This window comes from Rana temporaria, chromosome 3 (genome assembly GCF_905171775.1).
Source record: "Rana temporaria chromosome 3, aRanTem1.1, whole genome shotgun sequence".
Taxonomy (NCBI): domain Eukaryota; kingdom Metazoa; phylum Chordata; class Amphibia; order Anura; family Ranidae; genus Rana; species Rana temporaria.
In genome coordinates, this window is record NC_053491.1 from 432,221,310 (window position 1) to 432,247,948 (window position 26,639).

The 26,639-nt window shown below is 43.8% G+C and overlaps 1 protein-coding gene across 1 annotated transcript in view; it reads right to left on the reverse strand.

Annotated features, from left to right (window-relative positions):
- COLGALT1 (collagen beta(1-O)galactosyltransferase 1) overlaps positions 1 to 26,639 on the reverse strand; it is a 91,623-nt gene that overhangs the window by 25,284 nt on the left and 39,700 nt on the right. The window contains exons 4-8 of the mRNA XM_040346349.1: positions 18,506 to 18,640; positions 17,247 to 17,451; positions 14,026 to 14,145; positions 7,775 to 7,851; positions 1,353 to 1,459 (exon numbers count right to left, since the gene is read on the reverse strand). Of these exons, the coding sequence (XP_040202283.1) occupies positions 1,353 to 1,459; positions 7,775 to 7,851; positions 14,026 to 14,145; positions 17,247 to 17,451; positions 18,506 to 18,640 (644 nt within the window). The remainder of the gene's footprint in view (positions 1 to 1,352; positions 1,460 to 7,774; positions 7,852 to 14,025; positions 14,146 to 17,246; positions 17,452 to 18,505; positions 18,641 to 26,639) is intronic.

The following is a 26,639-nucleotide window of genomic DNA, read 5'->3' on the forward strand; positions in this document are numbered from 1 at the left end:
TTTTTTTTTACTTTTCTTTGCAGTTAACTTTGCTGATATCACAAGGGGTATTATACCTCTCATGCCTCCTTTGTACTGAGGCCAAACAGATCCGGGATAAGCATTCCCCATACACTCCCACCAGGCCATAGCACCTGGGAACTCAAAACACTGAAATCTGATGGGGGGACATTTGTACTTTACAGCAGGGGTTGACAAATTTGCTTGGAATCTAGGAGCCAGCTAAAAAAGTTAGGAGCCAGGAAACGCGCCCCGTCCCGACGAGCTTGCGCGCAGAAGGCGAACACATACGTGAGCAGCGCCTGCATATGTAAACGGTGTTCAAACCACACATGTGAGGTATTGCCGCGATTGGTAGAGCGAGAGCAATAATTCAAGCCCTAGACCACCTCTAACTCAAAACATGCAACCTGTAGAATTTTTTAAACGTCGCCTATGGAGATTTTAAAGGGTAAAAGTTTGTCGCCATTCCACGAGCGGACGTAATTTTGAAGCGTGACATGTTGGGTATCAATTTACTCGGCGTAACATTATCTTTCATAATATAAAAAAAATGAGGATAACTTTACTGTTGTCTTCTTTTTTGATAAAAAAAAGTGTAATTTTTTCCCCAAAAAAGTGCGCTTGTAAGACCGCTGCGCAAATACGGCGTGACAGAAAGTATTGCAACGATCGCCATTTTATTCTCTAGGGTGTTAGGATAAAAAATATATATAATGTTTGGGGGTTCTAATTAGAGGGAAGAAGATGGCAGTGAAAATATTGAAAAATGACATTAGAATTGCTGTTTAACTTGTAATGCTTAACTTGTAATACCAACGGCCACCACCAGATGGCGCCAGCTCACGTCTGGTGGTAATAACTTGTAATACCAACGGCTCACCACCAGATGGTGCCAGCTCACAAAAAAAAAAAATTTGTTTTTTTTTTGCCCCCCTTCCAAGCCAAGTCGCCAGGACCCTATTTCTAGTCGCCATGGCGACCGGGATTTGTCGAGCCCTGCTTTACAGCCACCCAAATCACTTCATTATACAGCAAAGCTAGAACATTCATTTTAAAATAAAAGTTTGCTTAACCCATTGACTGCCATAAGATGGTTGACATATCCTTGGCAGTCAAAGGGTTTAATTTTACCACCAGGCATCCTTTTGGAAAAGAGAAGAGGTCTGCGCTCACCCAATTTACGTCGAAGATTGTTAAATGATGCTAAAAAAATCACCAACCACTTTCCAATCTGCACTAAAACAGTGACGGCTGAGAGCCGGATACAGGGAATACATTGACTGGAGCTCCATCTGTCACAGTGCAGCTTCAATAATCCCCACTTGTTCCTTTCATATCCAACAACTCACTTGCCATCCACAGCATCCGATAGCTTGTAGTCAATCTGCAGCTCGTGCAGCACCCTCTTCATTCGCTCTCTCCTATCCGGGCGACGCTTCAGATTAATGAGAAAAACCTGAGAGAAGAGACAAATGGCGGATCAAATAAATGAGAACTCCGCTCTTGAAACCACGTCTATATACAACTCTCCCATAAGAGGCTATGAAGCTGGGAGGCCTAGAAACATGATAATCAGCCAGAATAATTGGTTGCATGTGCTTGCTCTGCTTTAAATCCAAACTCCAGGAAAACAACAAAGCACAGGGTTGGAATACATACAAGCAGGGCTGTGGAGTCGGTAGATAAATGTTCCGACTCCGACTCCTCAGTTTTATGTACTGCCGACTCCGACTCCGACTCCTCTGTATTAATATGCGAATGTATTTTATACATTCCTTGAGGGAAAGAAACGCAACCTACCACAGGACTACTGGCTGGGAAGCCAACAGTCTACTGTATTGCACAGTTTAAGCAAAAGACAAACACAATGAAAACAATCAAGTGACTGGATAGTAGCAGCAGGCAGAAACATCAGGAACAGGATCTTTACCAGTTCAAAAATCTAAAACAACCAAATAATGTGGTTTGTAACAAAAACAAAGCTTATCTATAATGAACCAAAAACAAAATCTGTAAAACCTAGAAATGGTTAATATTAATCTTGAAATGTAGTTATAGGCTTAGCAAATGCAAATCAATTCAATGTAGAGTTCTAAGGAAGAGAATTGCCTCTGCCAGATCCTCTTTCATAGAGGCTCTTAAGTCAGACTTTATTATTTTTAGGGCTGAAAATAATCTTTCGACACTGACTTGGGTGGGTGGCATTGCAGTAACTATTCTGGCCACATCACTAACGATCTCTGGATAAACAAGGATGGCTTCTTCAACAGTAAGTTTTGATGAGCGATCATACTTTTCAACTTCTTTTAGTGCTTTATAAAACTCCTGTTGGAATTTTTTTATTTGGACACTTACTGGTTCTCTAACATGCGTTCCCTGTAAAAGCAGAACACAACACTATGGAAAGTATAAGTATTGCAGCTCCTAATTGTGCGTTGCGTGCCATATAGTGAAGCACATGAAAAGCATGCTTCTTCATGGTCACTTAACGTGTTCGTTTTGCGGTTACGTGAGGCACTGCATGCATTGGTCTTTATTCTTACAGTAGAGAAGTCATTAATTATAACTTTTTGTGAATTGGGACATTTAAACTTGCTTTTTTTTTTTTTTTATTCCAATCTAAATTTAGTAGGAGTCGGAGTCGGTGCATTGTTTGCAGACTCCGACTCCAGGTACCCAAAATTTCCCCCGACTCCGACTCCTCGACTCCGACTCCACAGCCCTGCATACAAGGGAGAGGTTTTACCTGCCAAAAGATTTGTATTTTTAACCATCCAGTCCTGAGATTTACATAGCTCTGCCAGATAGCCAGGTCAATAAACCGATGTTTCTCTGCAAGTGTTACTAAACCCAGAACCTGCAGCCACGATACAGTGGAACCTTGGATTACGAGCATAATCAGTTCCAGGAGAATTCTCGTAATCTAAAGTACCGTATTTATCGCGGTATAACGCGCTCCCGCATATACCGCGCACCCCTAAAGTTGCCCCCGAAATTCCTGTAAAAAAAAAAGTTATATGATTTTATTACTTACAGTTTTGGTGTCTTCCCAACGTCCATCGTCCGGTCCGGCGTCCGTCTGCGGCCTCGATGGTGTCCTCCCGGCTTCTCCAGCGCGCGCCTCAAGTCGAGTCCCCGCACTCAGTTCGAACGCCTCCGCCGACATATACCGAGTGCAGTACACTCGGGTACATTCGGCAAGGCTCGGCTTCGCTCACACTCTGTGACGTTTATGCGTGAGCATGAGCGAAGCCGAGCCTAGCCGAATGTACCCGAGTGTACTGCACTCGGTATATGTCGGCGCAGGATTTCAAACTGAGCGCGGGAAGCGGCTATCAGCGTATATCGCGCACCCACGATTTTCCCCTTATTTTAAGGGGAAAAATAGTGCGCGATATATGCCGATAAATACGGTACTCGCTTATCAAAGCGAGTTTCCCCAGAAGTCAATGGAAACGAAAATAATTTGTTTCGCATTGACTTTAATGGGATGCAATACCGCATGTGGCCAGAGGTGGGGGGGGGGGGGCGCCGGAGAGCCTTTCTGAATGGCTCCCAACAGCTCCGGCATCCACACCTCAGGCCAAATGCTGTACTGAACACTCCATTAGCTTGAATTCTACTCGTTTTGCGAGACAACATTCGCAAACCGAGTCTGAATTCTTTTTTAAAAAGTTGCTCGTCTTTCAAAATTCTCGTTAACCGCGTTACTCGTAAACGGAGGTTCCACTGTATCTGGTCTCTCACAGTACACAGAAATGCAGCCATTTTAGAAAATATAAATATCTTTTCTCATCAGCAGTATATATTTCAGCCTTGTGACTTCTATCAGTTCATTGTAAAGCTTATAGGAGTTTTCATTCTCTCCTGACTCTGTCTGGACAGTGCCGATTGGCCCTGTTCTGATCACATGCCCTCTCCCAAGAAAACAAAGGAAAACTCTCTAGCAATACACACCAAACTGAGCATGTGCAGCCTGACTCCTAATTTTCTGTTCCATCATGAGATGGGTTGGAGTCAGTTAAAGAAGAGGAGGATCAGAGAGACAGGATCACACAGCCTTTAGGCTGGATACACACCTATGCGAATTGGATGCGGCTTACACCGATTCCAATTCGCTTGACATTTTAAAATGCGTTTATTAGAACGAGGCTGGTTCACACATCTCCAGTGCATTCGCACTCCGCATTGCCCAAAAAACGTGTGCGTTTTCTAGGCAGTGCGGTCCGGCTCAGGTGCAAATTCAGGCCTATTATCTTCTATAGGCACGCATCTGATTCACAGATGCGTTCCGTTGTGGATAAAATCCTGACCCGATCCTGATGTAAACCTGACCCGATATGGATGCAATCCTGACCCGATCCTGATGTAAACCTGACCCGATCCTGATGTAAACCTGACCCGATCCTGATGTAAACCTGACCCGATCCTGATGTAAACCTGACCCGACCCTGATGTAAACCTGACCCGACCCTGATGTAAACCTGACCCGACCCTGATGTAAACCTGACCCGACCCTGATGTAAACCTGACCCGACCCTGATGTAAACCTGACCTGATATGGATGCAAACCTGACCCGATCCTGATGTAAACCTGACCCGACCCTGATGTAAACCTGACCCGATCCTGATGTAAACCTGACCTGATATGGATGCAAACCTGACCCGATCCTGATGTAAACCTGACCTGATATGGATGCAAACCTGACCCGATCCTGATGTAAACCTGACCCGATCCTGATCAAAAAACTGCCCTGAAACGCTGAACAACTGATTTTTCTCTGCGCAGGGAAAACGGAGCTGGAATTCGCACCGGACTGGTGTGATCTCGGCCTCATACACAATGCAGAGGATTAACCCCTTAAATTCCACAGTGAGTATAACAAGCCTGCTTTACTGCATATACAGACTGATTTTTAAAGTTGTGGGTTTAGTAACAATACAGCTTGGATTGTGATTGGACAGTGACAGAGCAGCAGAAATTCATGAGCTCACCTCTCTGCTCTCTTCTCCAATCAGCATATTCCATGTCAACATATGTACAGTATACCCGATTGCTTCATACTGATATATCTTTCTCACCCAACCTAAGCTTTGCTGTAGAGGGGTTTACAAAAGGTTGATACTGAGACAGATTACAGATTCTAGCGTAGGTAAGTGCAAAAGTGTTTTTTCGTTTTTTTTCACCCCATTTTTAATCTCCTTAAAAGAGAAGTATAGTTTTCTTTTTTTTCCTATTCATACTTACCTAGGTGGATGGAGCATCAGACTGATGTTGCAGCTGTCCCCCGGTGTCTCTGCACTGAGAACCGAGACACCGAACACCGCTGATGGCTCGTTTCTCACTCCTCCCTAAGTGGAGAGCTGCTCACTGTCAGTCAGCATCTCTCCTGCTCTGATCTTCAACGCTCATTGGAGCGCTGAGCTGTGGAGGGGCGGGGAGCAGCCGTCTAAGCGTCTCGCTGAGACTGCCATCAATCAAGGCAGCTGGCGAATCCAGACAAGTCAAGATGACGCGCTGCCTTGACTAATGGCAGTGGCGTCAGCAGAGAGCGGACTTCAGACCGTTCTCCGCTGAAAACGGGTCACAGGAGTACAAAATGAATTACACTCCTGTTACCCAGAGGAGAAGCCCAGCCTAAAAATCTCAGGCTGGAATTCTCCTTTAATGTATGTGTCCACTACCACGGTTCCCAGCCATGGTCTGCTGACTTAGGGCTTAGTCATACGAGTGCTCCGCCCCATGCAGAGGGTTTACTTTTTGTACTAGTGCTGAGCTGCGTGCGCGTAGTCTAAATAAAGTGAATGGACACAGATTGTACAGATTTTTGGTAGGGGCATGTCGAATTTTTTTTTCTAATGCCAGTGATCGAGGGTAGGAGGGGGTAAATGTTAACTCAGAGTTGGACTTTTAATTTAATGGATCATTCTCGCGATACAGTGTATGTATGAACAAACTATATAAACTCGTGCTGATATAGGTGCATATATATATTAAAATTAAAGTGGATGTAAACCCAATTCATGAAATTTGAGCTGGACATATATCTGCAGTATTTTGTTATCTCTCTTCAAAGGTCCCATAGCTCGCTCCTGAACCGTTCCTCTGTTATCAGCTTAAAAACTCCTGACAAATTCTCGGACACATCAGATAAAAGCAGCCTGAAATTTCTGTCAGGGGAGGTTGCTAAAATAGATTAGCAGGGAGCTGGCCCTATTACAAAACACCTCTGAGAGTCTCTGCCTATGAGAGGGGGTGTGTGCCTTTCCTCCAAACAGCAATTTTCGCTATTTTGGCTGTATGCCCACACATCACACTCTGTGTTAACCAGGAAGAGAACTTTTCCTAACTCGATCTAAACTTTCTAAACAGTATATAAATGTGAAGACAGCAGATATACATATAAAACCTATGTAGGGAGATTTGGTTGATCTAGGTGTATCATCTGAGGCTGTTCACTTCACTGAGTGTATAGAGGGTTTACATCCACTTTAAATAAATACAGAGAGGACCTGCAGCAACTGTCAAAAAGGTGCTAAAACCTCAGAAGATGAAATTCATATATAAACAGCACTTGCAGGATGAATGTGTGAACCCACACAATGTGACTGAACACTAACAGTGGTATAAAAATCAAATAAAAAAAATCAATGCGGTACAAATAAAATACCAATGTGGTACAAATTAATAAATGAATAACACAATCTTAAAAGTCTATTTTCAAAGTGCTGCGTGCTCCAAAAATAAAGGGCCAGATTCACAGAAGAGATACGACGGCGTATCTCCTGATATGCCGTCGTATCTCTCAGAGTATCTATGCGACTGATTCATAGAATCAGTTCCGCATAGATAGCCCTAAGATCTGACAGGTGTAATTGACTTACACCGTCGGATCTTAGGAAGCAGTACCTTGGCCGCCGCTGGATGGAGTTTGCGTCGTTTTCCTGCGTCGGGTATGCTAATGAGCATTTACGGCGATCCACAACAATTTTCGCGTTCGTTACGTCGTCGCTCGTAATTTTTTCCTGTCGCAAATTTACACCTGCTTTAACATGGCTTAACTTTAGTCGAGCCATGTTAAAGTATGGCCGTCGTTCCCGAGTCAAATTTCAATTTTTTTTTGTTTTGGCATAAGACGTCCGGGAATACGAATGGACGCTACGTCGCCGTTCTAAAAAATGACGTCACATCGCGCAAAGCACTGCGGTAATTTCCAAACTGAGCATGCGCAGTACGTCCGGCGCAGGAGCGCGCCTAATTTAAATGGTACACGCCCCATTTGAATTGGGCGGGCTTGCGCCGGACGTGTTTACGATACATCGCCGCAAGTTTACAGGTAAGTGCTTTGTGGATCAGGCACTTACACTGAAAACTTGCGGCGGTGTAACGTAAACGGGTAACGTTGCGCCGCCGCAAAGGTACGAGAATCTGGCCCAAAGTGCATAGGTGCTCCAAAAACAGCCAAGTGCCACACTCCAATCTGTTTTTGGAGCACTCAGCACTTTGAAAATAGACTTTTAAATAGATTGTGTTATTAATTTATTCATTTGTACCACATTGGTATTTATCTGTAACACATTTTTTTTTATACCACGGTTAGTGTTTATTCACATTGTGTGGCTTTGCACATTCATCCTGCAAGCGCTGTTTGTATATAAATTTAAACAGTGTATGTATGGCTAGTAGCTGCAGCACGGAGCCAGTCTCCCGCTTTGCCTCGTGCCAATCCCGATAATGTAAGCAGCCAATGGGTCAGCAGTCAATGCTTACCTCGTCCAACGTCATCTTATCCGCTACTTTTGGGGGGAGGGACAGGAAAGCCGATGGCTCAACAGGGGGACCCTTCACTGCAGGCAGAGGAGAACACAGTAACTAGATGGATCAGAAATTACATACAATAATCTATAATATGATCAATAATAACCTGGACATGATTCACGTGAACTACATTAAAAACGACAAAATCCAATACAAATGGGAAAGTCAGTTCACCCTTGTCTGCCCAGTGCATGTGGCAACACAGTTTAGTAAAAAAGAATGCAAAATATGAATTCTGAGCCAAAGCCCTCTGTCCACACAGCAACATGTCATTGCACATAATGCAATTCCATTCCAGCCCCCCTATATAAACAACTTGACTCCTTCGAAAACAGGGGGTCTCCAAACTTTCTAAGCAAAGGGCCAGTTTAAAGGGGTTGTAAAGTTAAATGTTTTTTCACCTTAATGTATCCTATGCGTAAAGTTATTCCCCATATGGAAGGCGCAACCCAAGCAAAGGTATGGACCAGGGAACACAGCCGTCGTATTTTACGTTGTTTACGTCGTACGTGAATAGGGCTGGGCCTAGGTTAAGTTCACGTCGTAGGCAGTGATCCGTCGTATCTTAGGGAGTAGTTCCGACGTGATTGTGAGCATGCACACTGAGATGCGGCCACGGGACGGCGCATGCGCCGTTCGTTTTAAGTACTTGGATGGCACTCGGCCCATCATTTGCATGGGGTCACGCCTCATTAGCATGGCTCACGCTCACTTCCACCTACGATGGCTTACGCCGAGGGAACCCAGCACAGTTTGGGAGGCAAGTGCTTTGTGAATTTATATTATATATATATATATATATATATATATATATATATATATATATATATATATATATATATATATATATATATATATATATATATATATACACACATACATACATACATACATACATACATACATACATACATACACACACACACACACACACACACACACACACACACACACACACACACACACACACACACACACATATATACATACATACACACAGTGCCTTGCGAAAGTATTCGGCCCCCTTGAACTTTGCGACCTTTTGCCACATTTCAGGCTTCAAACATAAAGATATAAAACTGTAATTTTTTTTGAAGAAACAACAAGTGGGACACAATCATGAAGTGGAACAAAATTTATTGGATATTTCAAACTTTAACAAATAAAAAACTGAAAAATTGGGCGTGCAAAATTATTCAGCCCCCTTAAGTTAATACTTTGTAGCGCCACCTTTTGCTGCGATTACAGCTGTAAGTCGCTTGGGGTATGTCTCTATCAGTTTTGCACATCGAGAGACTAAAATTTTTGCCCATTCCTCCTTGCAAAACAGCTCGAGCTCAGTGAGGTTGGATGGAGAGCGTTTGTGAACAGCAGTTTTCAGTTCTTTCCACAGATTCTCGATTGGATTCAGGTCTGGACTTTGACTTGGCCATTCTAACACCTGGATATGTTTATTTGTGAACCATTCCATTGTAGATTTTGCTTTATGTTTTGGATCATTGTCTTGTTGGAAGACAGATCTCCGTCCCAGTCTCAGGTCTTTTGCAGACTCCATCAGGTTTTCTTCCAGAATGGTCCTGTATTTGGCTCCATCCATCTTCCCATCAATTTTAACCATCTTCCCTGTCCCTGCTGAAGAAAAGCAGGCCCAAACCATGATGCTGCCACCACCATGTTTCACAGTGGGGATGGTGTGTTCAGGGTGATGAGCTGTGTTGCTTTTACGCCAAACATAACGTTTTGCATTGTTGCCAAAAAGTTTTGATTTTGGTTTCTTCTGACCAGAGCACCTTCTTCCACATGTTTGGTGTATCTCCCAGGTGGCTTGTGGAAAACTTTAAATGACACTTGTTATGGATATCTTTAAGAAATGGCTTTCTTCTTGCCACTCTTCCATAAAGGCCAGATTTGTGCAGTATACGACCGATTGTTGTCCTATGGACAGAGTCTCCCACCTCAGCTGTAGATCTCTGCAGTTCATTCAGAGTGATCATGGGCCTCTTGGCTGCATCTCTGATCAGTCTTCTCCTTGTATGAGCTGAAAGTTTAGAGGGACGGCCAGGTCTTCGTAGATTTGCAGTGGTCTGATACTCCTTCCATTTCAATATTATCGCTTGCACAGTGCTCCTTGGGATGTTTAAAGCTTGGGAAATCTTTTTGTATCCAAATCGAGCTTTAAACTTCTCCACAACAGTATCTCGGACCTGCCTGGTGTGTTCCTTGTTCTTCATGATGCTCTGTGCGCTTTAAACGGACCTCTGAGACTATCACAGTGCAGGTGCATTTATACGGAGACTTGATTACACACAGGTGGATTCTATTTATCATCATTAGTCATTTAGGTCAACATCGGATCATTCAGAGATCCTGACTGAACTTCTGGAGAGAGTTTGCTGCACTGAAAGTAAAGGGGCTGAATAATTTTGCACGCCCAATTTTTCAGTTTTTTATTTGTTAAAAAAGTTTGAAATATCCAATAAATTTTGTTCCACTTCATGATTGTGTCCCACTTGTTGATTCTTCAAAAAAAAATTACAGGTTTTATATCTTTATGTTTGAAGCCTGAAATGTGGCAAAAGGTTGCAAAGTTCAAGGGGGCCGAATACTTTCGCAAGGCACTGTATATCTCCCTTCAATGTATGATCGAAGCAAGTGCTGAATGATGTCTTAGATTTCCAGTGTTGTGACACCTATGTGCTCTCAAGCCTCTCACCTTATTGCTGTAAGGTAACAGTGTGTGTTAGTATCTCAATCTGGTGGTCTGTGCGTCTCTCTTCGCCTCTAGGGGGCCTCCACTGGTCTGCCTAGCTTGTGGGTCTCTATGGTATGTGGGTCTCCTCTCCTCTATGGTGGAGAAGTTCCCTGTAATAGTGGCCACTGTTTGAAAAACAGTGGGGTAGATTCAGAGAGAAGATACGACAGCGTATCTCCAGATACGCCGTCGTATCTCTGAGTGTGCGGGAGGTCGTATCTATGCGCCTGATTCATAGAATCAGTTACGCATAGATTTCCCTAAGATCCAACCGGCGTAAGTGTCTTACATCGTCGTATCTTAGGCTGCATATTTACGCTGGCCGCTAGGTGGCGATTCCGTATATTTCCTCGAGGAATATGCAAATGAGCTAGATACGCCGATTCAGAAACGTACGTCCGGCCGGCAATTTTTTTTACGTCGTTTACGTTAGGATTTTTTCGGCATATAGTTACCCCTGCTATATGAGGCGTATCCTATGTTAAGTATGGACGTCGTTCCGGCGTCGAGTTTTGAAAATTTTACGTCGTTTGCGTAAGTCGTTCGCGAATAGGGCTGGACGTAATTTACGTTCACGTCGAAAGCAATGACGATTTGCGGCGGAATTTTGAGCATGCGCACTGGGATTTTTTCACGAGCGGCGCATGCGGCCCTCGCACCTTTCCTGCAGCTGCAGGATTGCTCCAGCCCTCCTCTGGTCCTCCTCCAGACCCTTACTTTCTGCTTTCAAGCAATGCATCCAGCTTCTTCCCAGCAGAAGCATAAGGTAAGGGGGTGCACTGTGATGTAAGAGAGCGTGGGGGACTCTACTTCTTATGGTGGGGTGGCTTTTCACATATAATGTAAAGGGGAGGGGTATGCGCTGGACATCTAATCTTACAGATACAACCGGCCCTTTTGAGAACAATCATAATGCTGATGCGGCCCACAATGAAATGGAGTTTGACACCCTTGGACTAATACATACAATGGGCTAGATTTGCCGTAACTTTGTGCGGGCGTAGCGTATCTCAGATACGCTATGCCGCCGTAACTTAGTGAGGCAGGGTCTGGATTCACAAAGAACCTGCGCCTTAAGTTACGGCGGCGTATAGTAAATCTGCCAGCGTAAGCGCGCCAAATTCAAATTTTGGAGAGGTGGGCGTGTTTTATGCAAATAAAACATGACCCCGCGTAAATGACGTCTCTTATGAACAGCGCATGCGCCGTCTATGAACGTATCCCAGTGCGCATGCTCCTACTCACGTCGCAAATAGTCAATGCTTTCGACGTGAACGTAATTTATGCAAAGCCCTATTCGCGAACGACTTACGCAAACGACGCAAAATTCAACGCTGTCCCGACGTCCATACTCAACATTGGATACGCCTCATATAGCAGGAGTAACCTTACCCCGGAAAAAGCCTTACGTAAACTACGTAAAAAAATCCGCCGGGCGCACGTACGTTTCTGAATCGGCGTATCTTTCTCATTTGCATATTCTACGCCGAAATCAACGGAAGCGCCACCTAGCGGCCAGCGTAAATATGCACCCTAAGATACGACGGCGTAAGAGACTTACGTCGGTTGTATCTTAGCAACATTTAAGCGTATCTCAGTTTGAGCATACGCTTAAAGTTGCGACGGCGCGTATTCGGACTTACGACGGCGTATCTGATACGCCCGTCGTAAGTGTTACTGAATCTAGCCCATTGTGAGTAGGCGCAGGAAAGCATAACCATTGTGTAGAACTGCAAATCAGTAAGCAGAGATGTGAATGTAATGGGCAAATATGGCTGCCCGCTTAAAGGAGTTGTAAAGGAAAATGTTTTTTCACCTTAATGCAATCTATGCATTAAGGGGAAAAAAACATCCGATTCTACCGCCCCCCCCCCCCCCCCCCCGAGCCCCCCTTATACTTACCTGACCCCTCCAAAATCCCGCGATCCTCTTTCGCCACTCAGCCTGGCTGCTGATTGGCTAGAGCGGATGGATTAAGAGCAGCGCAGCCATTGTTATGTTCACAAAGCTATCAAACTGGACTCCTCGGATGGCTGTAATAGGACCGGCTATCTGCTACAGGACCCTCCCGGTCCATCTGGGGAGTTCTGAAACTAAATGTGGCAAACCTGCCAGGAACCAATGCCAGGTACTGATAATGATCTGTGAATAGAAAATCACTATCTTTTTCATTTAGCTGTAACAAGATCCAACTGATTTTCTTACATTGGGGAAAAGTCATTTCCTAGCAAATCTTCCAGCAGTGCACATCTTCCCAGAATTCTCACCCCCTTCCTCATGTAATCTTTTCTCAGAAGTCTGCACAGGGCTGGAGGTAAAATGGAATATATTCTCTGCAATATGCTTTGGGCTAGATTCAGTAAGGGCAGCGTATCTTTGTGCGGGCGTGGCATATGTTATTTACGCTACGCCTCCGCAACTTAGATGGGCAAGAGCATTATTCACAAAGCACTTGCTCCGTAAGTTGCGGCAGCGTAGCGTAAATGGGCCGGCGTAAGCCTGCCTAATTCAAATGTGGAAGGGGGGGGGGCGTGTTTTATGATGTATGATGACCTGACGTGATTGACGTTTTTTTACGAACGGCGCATGCGCCGTCCGTGTACATATCCCAGTGTGCATTGCTCCCAAGTACGCCGCAACAACGTATTGGTTTCGACGTGACCGTAAATTACGTCCAGCCCTATTCGCGAACGACTTACGCAAACAACGTAAAAAAAAAAAAAAACGAAGCGGGAACGACGTCCATACTTAACATTGCGTACGTACGTTTGTGTATCGGCGTATCTAGGTCATTTGCATACTCTACGACGAAAACGACTGAAGCGCCACCTAGCAGCCAGCGTAAATATGCACCCTAAGATACGGTGTAAGAGACTTACGCCAGTCGCATCTTAGGCTAATGTCGGCGTGTCTTGCTTTCTGAATACAGAAAGAATATACCCCGGCGCAGATTTGAATTTACGCGGCATATCTATAGATACGCCGGCGTAAATTCTCTCTGAATCTAGCCCTTTGTGTTTTCTGCTGTACGATTCTCACCTCTAGTGAAAAAAACTTGCACAGGCGAGTACTGGTAATACATTAATCCCTGGTATGACATAACCCCCCCAACCCTGCACCATACACTTGAAATTTAGCAAGAAGTGCCCAGAATTATCAGCCAAACAGTGACTGGCTATCAGTGTCGGGACAAGGTCATCTAAAGTCCAGGGCAAACACACACACATGCCAACCAGCCCCCCCCCCCCCCCCCCCAAAAAAATCACATCCCACAAAAAAAATTATATATATGCCCCCCCCCCCAAGCATAAAATTCCCCCTCCTCCCAGTACAAATCTGCCCCCTGCTAAGATCCCCCACCCAGCCCAGCACAAATTCCCCCCCCCCCGGCCACCAGACCTGAAGGCGTTTCCTTTCAGACCTCCTCTTAGTTCCTGGATGGGCAACTCACCCGCAACCTCCAGCTTGGTGTGCAGAAAGTTGTCGGCTTCATCAATCAGAGTGCTGTGTAATCGCAGAGGGACTGGGAGGTGCCCGTAAGCCTCTTTATTGCAGATGAACATCTGAACTTCTGATGGAGACACAGAAAGCATCTTAAATGTAGCAATCAATCCGAAACCAGTCTGATCCCCAAAGGGACTGGCGTTCAACAGGACCTATTACTTTATAATAAAAACTATAAATAGCTTTAGTTAAGACTTCCATTAATATGTATTCAGCATTTACTGCACCATGCACAAAGCTATAGTTAAAGGGTCACTAAAGGAATTTTTTTTTTAGCTGAAATGACTGTTTACAGGGCATAGAGACATAATAGTTAACTGATTCCTTTTAAAAATGATTAAAAATAGATAAAAAAACAATCATATAATGTGCCTGCAGTGTAGTTTCGTTTTTGCTGTTGTTTGCTGGTTCTCTGATGTACAGAGAGCCACTAGAGGGCAGTGAGCCAATAGAGAGCAGTGATACTTTGTCTAAAACTCCTCAGCACCAATCCAGTTTCCTTTTACACACAGCTCCTTGATTAGTGACCACCGTGAGAAATCTCCCAGTACTGTGGTTATCAGGAAACAGGCAACCAGGAAGTGTCCAGAACAGAGAGGATTTACAGCAACATGAAAGCAAAAACGAACAATGAGCACATGAAACCAGGACTGCAGCAAGGTAAAGGAAGCTATTTAGATTAAAAAAAAAATTCCTTTAGTGACCCTTTAAAGTAGCATTAAACCCTCAGCGGTTTTTAAGGCGAACACATTCAGCACAATAACAAACATTCCCCAGTGAAATAAAATGATCACCCCCAGCACTTGTAACCTTTCAATGCTGATGGCTCCTGCTCTCTTAGTGCTGCTTCCCTCAACTCACAGTCTTCACAAGCAAGAGTGGTGCAGCCTCCAATCAGTCTAGTTTGGGGAAGGGAGGGAAGGGAAGGGGGAGGAAAGGAAAAGGAAAGGTAGGGGAGGAAAGGAAACGAAAACATAGGGAAAGGAAAGGGAAAAGGAAAAGGAAAAGGAAAAGGAAAGGGAAAGGGAAAAGGAAAAAAAGGGGAGGAAAGGAAAAAGGAAAGAAAAAATTAAAAGGAAAGGAAGGGAAGGGGAGGAAAGAAAAAAGGAAAAAAGGAAGGGGAGGAAAGGAAAGGAAAGAAAAAGGAAAAGGAAGGGGAGGAAAGGAAAGGAAAGGAAAGGAAAGGAAAGGAAAGGAAAGGAAAGGAAAGGAAAGGAAAAGGAAAAGGAAAAGGAAAAGGAAAAAGGAAAGGAAAGGAAAAGGAAAAGGAAAGGAAAAAGGAAAAGGAAAAAGGAAAGGAAAGGGAAAATAAAGGAGGGAGAAGCAGGCAATTGCCATCCTAGGCTATTGGGCTGTGTGTTTCCATTGATGCACACAGTGTGGGGAGATACAAATCTAGGGCCTGATCCTCAAAAGGGATACGCCGTCGTATCCCTGTTTCTATCTATGGAACTGATCCACAGAATCAGTTTCTCATAGATAGGGAGAAGATCCGACATGTGTAAGGGACTTACACTGTCGGATCTTAGGATGCAGTACCGCATCCGCCGCTGGGGGCATTTCTCGTCGAAATGCTGCTTCGGGTATGCAAATTAGCACTTACGGAGATCCACGAAGCTTTTACGCTTCGTTTTTTCTCCGTAAGTATTAGTTTGCCGTCGTAATATTAGGGCTGCTTTTACACAAGGCCTAAACTGTTTACACCTTGTAAAAGTAGACCCTTCTATCCCGCGTCGCTGTCATTTTTTTTTTTAATTTTTTTTTTCCTGCCGCAACTCGTTTTTTTTTTTTTACGCCCGTCGCGATTCTCAAAACCCGGCGCAACGTAAAACCGCGCAAAGCACGTCGGGAAAATGACGTCGGGAGCATGCACAGTACGTCCGGCGCGGGAGCGTGCCTAATTTAAATGGGACTCGCCCCATTAAATTAGGAACGCCTTGCGCCGGACGGATTTAAGTTACACCGCTCAAAATTTCTAGGTAAGTGCTTTGTGGATCGGGCACTTAGGTAGAGATTTTGCGGCGGTGTAACTTAAATCTGAATATTTAAGTTACACCCGCTCGTTGTGGATCAGGCCCCTAGTCCCTGCATGCAAGGGTGACTTCATATCTAGCAAGAGAAAAAAAAGCCACCCTGAAACAGGAAACCTGGGGGAGTGATATAGCTGAAACATAGACAAGGATTAAAAGATGAAGAAGCTGCATACTCGGTAATGATTACATCGGCTGCTGAAAGTAATTAAAAAAAAAAATTGGGGTTTAATATCACTTTCATTAATATGTTACCAACTTGATAAAAGCTAGTATAAAACACCCCTATTAATGAGTGTAGGACACTTTAAGGGCTTGAAAAAAAAAAAAAAATAATAAAATATCTTAAAATAAAAAATTATACACCGTATATACTCGAGTATAAGCCGAGTTTTCAGACCTTTTTTAAAGGCAGAAAATACCCCCCTCGGCTTATACTCGAGTCAGTGTACCTGAATTTATTAAGAGGCTGCGGGCGTCCATCATTTAAAACTCGCGGTCTCCTCCTGGTCCCTTCCGTGATAGGCGGAACTGTGTCTGCTGAGAAACGCCTATCACGAACATTCTCTCATCCTCGGGTTTCCCAGCAGACACTGTGTTCAGTGTTCCGCCAAATCACGGACGCCTTTTCATCCTCGGACAAGAGGACGTCCATGATTGGCAGAACACGGAATACAGTGTCTGCTGGGAAACTGAGTCCGAGGATGAGAGAACGTTTGTGATAGGCGGAACTGTGTCTGCTGAGAAACGCCTATCACGGAAGGGACCAGGAGGAGACCGCGAGTTTTAAACAATGAATGGACGCCCGCAGCCTGTCAATTTCAGGTACAGTGAGGATGGGCACAGTGATGCGTGCAAATGGGCAATGTTGACCCTCTTTTCCGCTTACAGTGGCTGCTGTATTCTCACTCTAGGCTTATACTCGAGTCAATACGTTTTCCCAGTTTTTTGGGGGTAAAATTAGGTACCTCGGCTTATACTCGAGTATATACAATATATATCAGTCGTCGCTACAAAAAGTTAGTTTTAGATCGATTTTATAACCCGAGCATTATTGATCATGAACTGGTATACTTATTGCAAACACCAGCAATGTTAAAGGAGTAATACTCTACACTTCCAGTGTCATCTGACTTACCAGCTTGCCGGCTGGAGAAGGCAAACACTATGATGTCATCATAGGCCCAGGTGTAGTCTGGATGGGGTGGATAGAAGTCCAGGTGTCGGCTGGCCTCCTTCCGCAGGTCAATAAGGAAGGTGGAGTGAACCATGGGGACAGCAAAGCAGCCACGGCGTTCTCTCCGTCGTATAGGCATGTAGGCTGGGGTACGTCTATAATATCCCTAAATGTAGACATAAAACAACGTTAAAAAATATGATCAACACTGGAGCACCAAAAATATTACAGCAACCAAAGCCCTTCCATGCTGGGTATACACACATATAATACAGACAGGGAGGGAGATTGTGTATTCTGTAGTATGTAAATCTTGTGCCTAAATGTCCTCTCCCCCTCAAGTACATTCAATTAAATTATTTGTGTATACATAGTTACTTACTCCGTTCTCCAGTCTCATGGTGTAATCATTTTTAGATTTATCCAGCTTTTAAAAATAGAAGATCTAGGTCTATTAAGCAGGATAGGCATACAGTTTTTCTTTTGGTCAACCAACAACGGGTTTAAAAAAAATAAAAAATAAAACACACAACAAAACAAGTGATGCAGATGCAAGGATCTTCCCCATTTTGTCTTTTTATTCTGACAGCAAGGATTCCTTCCCTGTCAGAATACACTGATCAGCACTGCAGCCATTGGATGCAAAGCAGATCGAATGCTGGTTTTCCAGCATTACCATTCAACAGAAGACGGTCATTAGATTGGTTTCTGTTGAACCGATAGAGGCACACATGGACTGAAATTTGTCCGGGTCCTGCTGATCCAGCTGATTTTCAGTCCGTGTTTACTTTACTGCTTTACTCTCATAGGAATAAATTGTTCTCCAAAAGTATTTTTATTTTTTTTAAGAATATGCATTTTGAAACTGTCATTGATGGATTTTTTTTAATTCCATGATTTATGGGTTTATCCTTCTAAAAAAATAAAATAGGATTTATTTTTTTTATTCTATTGTGGCTTTATCCACGGTACTCATATGGCAATTATTTTACACCAAATTAGTAGCACGCCATTTGACTTACTTTGTATGTGGCGTGGACCAGATTTCTGCTAATCGATCTTCTGGTTTATAACCATCACCGAGCATGCATATAAGAAAGACGATCTTACACAGAATCTTACATTTAAAAGTTAGATTTGACCTCCTAAGTGGGGCTCATAGAAAATGGGGATACAGGTTGAGCTTGAAATCTGATCCATTTCCACAACGTTCTGCTCACCTGGGTGGTCATTCCGCACCAGAAATTGGAGTAGGCCGCCCTGGACTCCAACATGGGGGCTACCACTGTCTTGTTCTCCGCAATCATCAGATTGAGGGTGTCTGGGTTAGTCAGCAAGTTGTCAGCATCTATAAACTGAAAGAAAAAATAAAATAAAAAAAAATGTCCATAAAGAAGCTGCAAAAAAGACAGAACATACGAAAACAATATAGACCATAACATACACAACAGTGGGCGCTCTTTGCCTGTATTTGCTATGGAAATACATGTTTGAAAACAAGCATGCAGCTAGTCAAGTCAGAATTTCCGATCCACATACCTGCTCCAGGTTAGTGGCTCAGAAATGACTGAAGTCAGAGGATCGGAATGACTAGTAGGCAACAAGCATTTTGAAATAGGTCAGCAAAGTAGCCTACGTATATTTCTCACACTTCAGGTTTCCTTTAAAGTGAACGTTCATGCATAGACTAAGCTCACATGCCAACCTTGCTACACAAATGGTTCCATGGTCCCCTGGTCCCCCCCCCCCCCCCACCAAATAATTCCTTCCGTCTAAAGCATGGTACCCCAGAACAGGGCTCGACAAATCCCGGGCGCCAGGTCGCCATGGCGACTAGAAATAGGGTCCTGGCGACTTGGCTTGGAAGGGGGGGCACCATCTGGTGGTGAGCCGTTGGTATTACAAGTTATTACCACCAGATGTGAGCTGGAGCCATCTGGTGGTGGCCGTTGGTATTACAAGTTAAGCATTACAAGTTAAACAGCAATTCTAATGTAATTTTTCACTATTTTCACTGCCATCTTCTTCCCTCTAATTAGAACCCCCAAACATTATATATTTTTTTTATCCTAACACCCTAGAGAATAAAATGGCGATCGTTGCAATACTTTCTGTCACGCCGTATTTGCACAGCGGTCTTACAAGCGCACTTTTTTGGGAAAAAATTACACTTTTTTAAATTAAAAAAAAAGGACAACAGTAAAGTTATCCCCATTTTTTTTATATTATGAAAGATAATGTTACGCCGAGTAAATTGATACCCAACATGTCACGCTTCAAAATTAAGTCCGCTCATGGAATGGCGACAAACTTTTACCTTTTAAAATCTCCATAGGCGACATTTTAAAAATTCTACAGGTTGCATGTTTTGAGTTACAGAGGAGGGCTAGAATTATTGTTCTCGCTCTACCAATCGTGGCGATACCTCACATGTGTGGTTTGAACACCGTTTACATATGCGGGCGCTGCTCATGTATGTGTTCGCTTCTGCGCGCAAGCTCGTCGGGACGGGGTGCGTTTTCTGGCTCCTAACCTTTTTAGCTGGCTCCTAGATTCCAAGCAAATTTGTCAACCCCTGCCCCAGAATACCAGCAATATTCCTATTCTATTTGCTGGATGAAGCCAATTGGCTGTTCAAACAAAGAAATACAAATAAAATAAAAATGGTAAATTAAATCTGATCCTCCAACCCAATTAGCCATAATGAATAGATCCATATCACACTGGCTAGAGCACACAGAAGACCTTGTTCACCAATGTGTTCCGGTACTAGGCTCCGCTGTGGTACCCAGCCCGGATTCCAGGTATGCGCTCTTGTCAGTTGCCAGCGGAGAGAGCAAGCGGGATGGGGAACCGCAGCACCATCTACATGCGCTCCGCCTCTGGACACAGACAAAGAGGAGGTAGGGGAGCACTTTGGAGCTTTGCCGCCCCCACCTCTGCGGTGCCTGGGTGCGGAGCACCCCGTGCACCCTGCCTAGGATCGGCCCTGAGTGTTTGTTTATGGCCACCTACCTCCAATGGGCAGCACAGTGGTGTAGTGAGTAGCACTCTCGCCTAGCAGTAAAAAGGGTCGCTGGTTCGAAATCCCGACCACGACACTACCTGCCTGGAATTTGCATGTTCTTCCTGTTCCTCTGGATACTCCAGTTTCCTCCAACACTCCAAAGACATGCTGGTAGGTTAATTGGCTTCTGCCTAAATTGGCCCTAGTATATGAATGTGAGTTATGGACCTTAGATTGTAAGCTCCTTGAGGGTAGGGACTGATGTGAATGTACATTGTATATGTAAAGCGCTGCGTAAATTGACGGCGCTATATAAGTACCTAAATAATAATAATAATCCTAAAAAGAGAAGTGCGTTAGTACCCTTTCGTCTGGGCGGATCGGAGGGCCATAGCGTAGCCGTGACTTGTCATCCGCACGCTCTGCTCATTGTGGCCCTCAACTGATTACCAAGTTGCTTAAGTGGCCTACGCTCTTCAAAAGGTTGGGCACCCTGCACTAGTGCCTAATGTAATGGAGAAAATGAGGCAGCTTCTGGCAACCAGGGAGGGGGGGGGGGGTTCTTTCAAGGACACAGCCAAGTATTTGGAGGAGTCAGGGGCCACTTTTTGAAATTGTAGCCTCAAGGTGGAGAAACCTTAAAGTTGTTTTTTTTTACCCGAAGTCTACTTTAAAAGAGAAGCCGACACCAACTTAAATGCAGGTAAAAGCACAGAATAATAAGAAGTATTTAAAAACTGCAAACTTGCCGAGTTTCTTCCCATAAAGGATTTCTTTATTCTCTTGCAGTGTGCCTCCAAACTCGCTGCTAAAAAGTGACTACTCCATAAAGAGCCAATTCTTTAGCACAGTCGTCTTCTCTCTGCCAGGTCATAGTGCTCTCCTTCTCCAGGAGTGTCTATTTAGGCCCCTTTCACACTACTGGGACTTCAAAGTCACGTGATTTCAGGGAACGCCTGTGTTACTGGCATCAAAATCGGACCAAAGTAGTGCAGGGACTACTTTGAAGTCGGAACGACTTGAAGTTGTACTAATATGAATGGTTGTCATTGGAAATCATGGGGAACGACTTGTCATGTTACTTTTTTCTGTCATGTTACTTTGCATTCCCAAATAGTGGGACAAGTTGTACAAGTGTGAAAGGGGCTCAACTGTATGTGCTGGCCCAGCATATCTTTACTTCCCCAAATGACCTTCCACTTAGCTGCCAGGTGGTTACTATAGAGCAGGGTTTGACAAATTTGCTTGGAATCTAGGAGCCAGAAAACGCGCCCCGTCTCGACGAGCTTGAGTGCAGGAGCGAACACATACGTGAGCAGCGCCTGCATATGTAAACGGTGTTTAAACCACACATGTGAGGTATTGCCGCGATTGGTAGAGAGCAATAATTCTAGCTCTAGACCTCCTCTGTAACTCAAAACATGCAACCTGTAGATTTTTTTTAAACGTCGCCTATGGAGATTTTAAAGGGTAAAAAGTTTGTCGGCATTCCACGAGCGGACGTAATTTTAAAGCGTGACATGTTGGGTATGAATTTACTCGGCATAACATTATCTTTCATAATATTAAAAAAAAAATGGGGATAACTTTACCGTTTTATTTTTTTATTAAAAAAAGTAATTTTTTTTCTCCAAAAAAAGTGCGCTTGTAAGACCGCTGCGCAAATACGGCGTGACAGAAAGTATTGCAACGATCGCCATTTTATTCTCTAGGGTGTTAGGATAAAAAATATATATAATGTTTGGGGGTTCTAATTAGAGGGAAGAAGATGGCAGTGAAAATAGTGAAAAATTACATTAGAATTGCTTTTTAACTTGTAATACCAACGGCCACCACCAGATGGTGCCAGCTTACACATCTGGTGGTAATAACTTGTAATACCAACGGCTCACCACCAGATGGAGCCAGCTCACAGCCCCCCTTCGCCAAGTTGCCAGGACCCTATTTCTAGTCGCCATGGCGACCTGGCGCCCGGGATTTGTCGAGCCCTGCTATAGAGCACGCATCATCAACCTTTTTACCCTGCAGTAATGCTAAAAATCTTAAAGGGGTTGTAAAGGTACAATTTTTTTTCCTAAACAGCTTCCTTTATCTTAGTGCAGTCCTCCTTCACTTACCTCATCCTTCCATTTTGCTTTTGAGCCCTGGTTCACACTGGGTACGATTTGAGATGCGATTTGACATGTCAAATCGCATCTCAAATCGGCGGCATTTGCCGGCAATGGCACTGTCCTAAAGCGCTGCACCGATTTCAAAAAGTAGTTCCTGTACTACTTTTTGCGATTTCGGGCCACGATTTACATTGAACCCTGCACAGATGTCTCTTAAATTGCGGCCGAAATCGCGGTAAAAAAGCGATTTTGAATTCGCAGCAGTGTGAACCTAGCCTAAATGTCCTTATTTCTTCTGAGAAATCCTCACTTCCTGTTCTTCTGTCTGTAACTCCACACAGTAATGCAAGGCTTTCTCCCTGGTGTGGAGTGTCATGCTCACCCCCTCCCTTGGACTACAGGAGAGTCAGGACGCCCACTAACACACAGCTGCTTTCTCTATCTGCAAAGTAGAGAGTGTGTGTCCTGACCCTCCTGATTGCCCCCTCCCCCCTCAAGAGGCTTTCTCCACACCAGGGAGAAAGCCTTGCATTACTGTGTGGAGTTACAGACAGAAGAACAGGAAGTGAGGATTTCTCAGAAGAAATAAGGACATTTAAAAGCAAAATGGAAGGGTGAGGTAAGTGAAGGAAGACTGCACTAAGGTAAAGGAAGCTATTTAGGAAAAAAAAAAAAATTATTGTACATTTACAACCCCTTTAATCCTAAAAATAAGATTGTGGGGTCATGGGAACGCCTTCTAAAAATTATTACACATACAACTCATGTTGAATTAGCAGGACCAGCAAGTTGTAGAGGTGTAAATAGAGTATTTTACACCCAGAGCAGACTTTTTTTCTGTTTCAATATTTTCTTGTATTTTTTTTTTTTTTTTTTTAACAAGCCGTGGTTTGCCCACACGGGGGCGACATTAAACAGATAAATAAGGAAGTAGTGCATGAACGCGTAATGAATAACAAAACATACTATAACCTGGGCCACAGGAGGACCAGGTTGAAAATTAGGCCTGTGTCATAGACACGCATGTTAATCTGTACCAGAGCAGACTTTTTTTTAACACTTCTCCCTACATTGTACAACAAAATAATTTAGAAATTAATTAAAAATTACAGAAAGAAAACATTAAAACTGTGGTAACCCCCAACATTAGCGGTTGGTGTAGAAATTATCCCTTACTTTGGTGGTAAAACCATACCAAGCATTGGTGGTCAGTGTAGGGTAGAAATCAACTTGCTATGGCTCATTGCCCAGGGAACTACTAGCAACCTCAGATGGAACCTCAGGATTCCACAGAACTCTGGTTGGGAAAGTCTGCCATAGATTGTCACTTGGGTGACAGCGGAGTCTGTTTGGTTGCCGACATCACATCCAAGATGGCGGTGTCCAGCAGCAGTCTCAGGAGTTTGGGATGTCTACACACGGGAGGCTTGTACAGCCAATTAACAAGCACAAAATACATTAAATGCACATGTACTCTCAGGCCTGGTACACACAATAGGATTGATCCGCGAATATGGTCCTCCGGACCGTATCCGCGGATCAATCCTCTGGCGGATTTGGATCCGTTGGCATGTACTCACCATCGGATCCAAATCTGCACGGAATTCAACCGCGGTGACGTGCGCGACGCTGTCATATAAGGAAATCCACGCATGCGTCGAATCATTACGACGCATTCGAGGGACGGGTTCGGATGGATCGATCCGGTGAGTCTGTACAGACCACCAGATCGATCCGCTGGAGCCGATTCCAGCGGATAGATTTGTTAGCATGCTAAGAAATTTTTATCTGCTGGAAATCGGAAATATCCGCGGATAAATATCCGCTGGAACGTACACACCAGGGGATCTATCCGCTGAAACCGATCCGCTGAGATTTTTCAGCGGATGGATCCTCTCGTGTGTATGGGGCCTCATGAGGAGATTGCTGTTGAAATGAATGGTCTGGCGACACGATTCCTAAATATAACCAAGTGTTGTAATGAGAACATTTTCCCCATTGGAGTCCATAACTATAAGGCCTGATTCACACTTGTGCAGGTTACAGTTTGCATATTGCTGGTGCATTTAGCGTTTTTTCAATACACATCTTTAAACCATTGAAGTCTATGGAACCAAAAATCCGAAAAAAAAAAAAACCATGGCCCTTTCCATAAAACGCACAGATGATAACAACATAAGAAACCATGTTAAATGAACTGTAGTGCGTTTCTGCAAAAATGAAATTGCACAAAAAAAAAATGCTTAAAGGGGTTGCAAAGGAAATTTTTTTTTTCATAATAAGCATCCTTTACCTGCAGACATTCCTCTTTTCACTTCCTCATTGTTCATTTTTGCTCAGAAGTTGCTCTATTTCTTCTCTGTTCTGTTCACTTCCTGCTTGTCCGATTTTACTGACCACCGTGAAGGGAGGGTTTACTGCGGTGGTCAGTAACGTGCTCGCCCCCTCCTGGGAACTACATCTGTGTGGCAGGACGCTCTGTACATGTAAGGCCTCGTACAGACGAGCGGGCAAGTCCGATGAAAACGGTCCGCGGACCGTTTTCATCGGACATGTCCGCTCGGTGATTTCGGTCTGATGGCTGTACACACCATCAAACCGAAATCCCCGCGGACAGACAGCGCGGTGACGTGGCGGTGACGTTGACGCCGCTACGTCACCAAACCAGGAAGTAAAATACTTCCATGCATGCGTCGAATCCATTCGACGCATGCGGGAGATTTCTGTCCGCTGGTTAGGTGTACTAACCAGCGGACATGTTGGACAGACGGGTTTCCAGCCAACAAGTTTTAAAGCATGCTTTAAAAAACTTTTGTCTGCTGGAAACCTGTCTGCTAGGCTGTACACACGGTCGGATCTGTCCGCTGAAACTGGTCTGCGGACCAGTTTCAGCAGACATGTTCGGTCGTGTGTACAAGGCCTTAGAGACTTCAAGGAGGTGTGAATTACTGGGCGTGCCGCAATTCATACTGGGAAATGTAGTTCTTACATGAACGAACGATGCAAACCAGGAAGTGAATGAGAGAACAGAAACTAGAATGCCGGAGGTGATATAGATGAAGGAATTTAATAGGTATTTACTTGTTTTTTAACAGAATCATTACACTATTCTGTCCGTCTACCTTGCAGACATTAATTTTAGGCAACATTTTTTTTTCCTTTAGTGACCCTTTAAGTATGAACCAGGCCTAATGCCGCGTACACACCATCACTTTATGCGATGAAAAAAAAGACATTTTTTGTGAAGTAAAAAAACGACGTTGCCTACACACCATCGTTTTTTCAAAATGCTCTAGCAAAGCGCGGTTACGTTCAGCACTCTTTTCGGGTTTAAAAACGTTGTTTTAGCTACACACGGTAATTTTTTCTGACACAAAAAACGACGTTTTAAAAAACGACACAAAAAATTTAAGCATGCTCAAATTTTTTTTTTGTCGTTTTTCAGAAGACATAAAACAACGTTTTCCCCGACACACGGTCATTTAAAATGACGTTTTTAAAAATGTCGTTTTTTTTTCATCACATAAAGTGATGGTGTGTACGCGGCATAAGAAGCCAGCATGTGATACAGTTGCCAACAACAGTACAAGATTGAATTCTGGGAAGAGTTGGCATGTAACCACATTGGGCTGCATTGTAATAAATCAGAGCCTCACAAAGTCTGAATTTTCCGGCAAGCGAGGTACCAGATGTCTCTCCTGAAAACAAACTGGAACATTAACAAGCCAACAATGAGGGAAAATCTGATTACGGTTTCTTTATTCCTCCTGAAGTCATTGTAATGTCAATGAAACCAGAACTTCTATTTACAGGATCAGTTTTCAAAATCACTTGTGAGGCCTCAAGAGGCTGAATCACAATGTGCAGCAACCATCCGTGAACAAAGCAAACACGCGGTGTCCTCACAACATTATCCGATACGGTTACCTTATTATAGAACGTGCACAGCAGTCTACAAAACATTTGGCTGAGGGAAGATATAAAATGTAAGCCAAAATGGGAGCTTTGCCACTTCTGGAAACATAACGGAAAATTCAATAGAAGCTTCCATTACCAGTAAACACATACTACCAGCCTCTGGTCTACAGCCAGCCTGAGTAACTTGGATTTTTTTTTTGTTTTGTTTTTTTTAGCTACAAGCTCTATTTAAACAGTGGATTCAAATATCTAAAACCTTAAAGTGGAGTTCCACCCAAAAATTTAACTTTTTGGAATCCCCCCTCTGTTGTCACATTT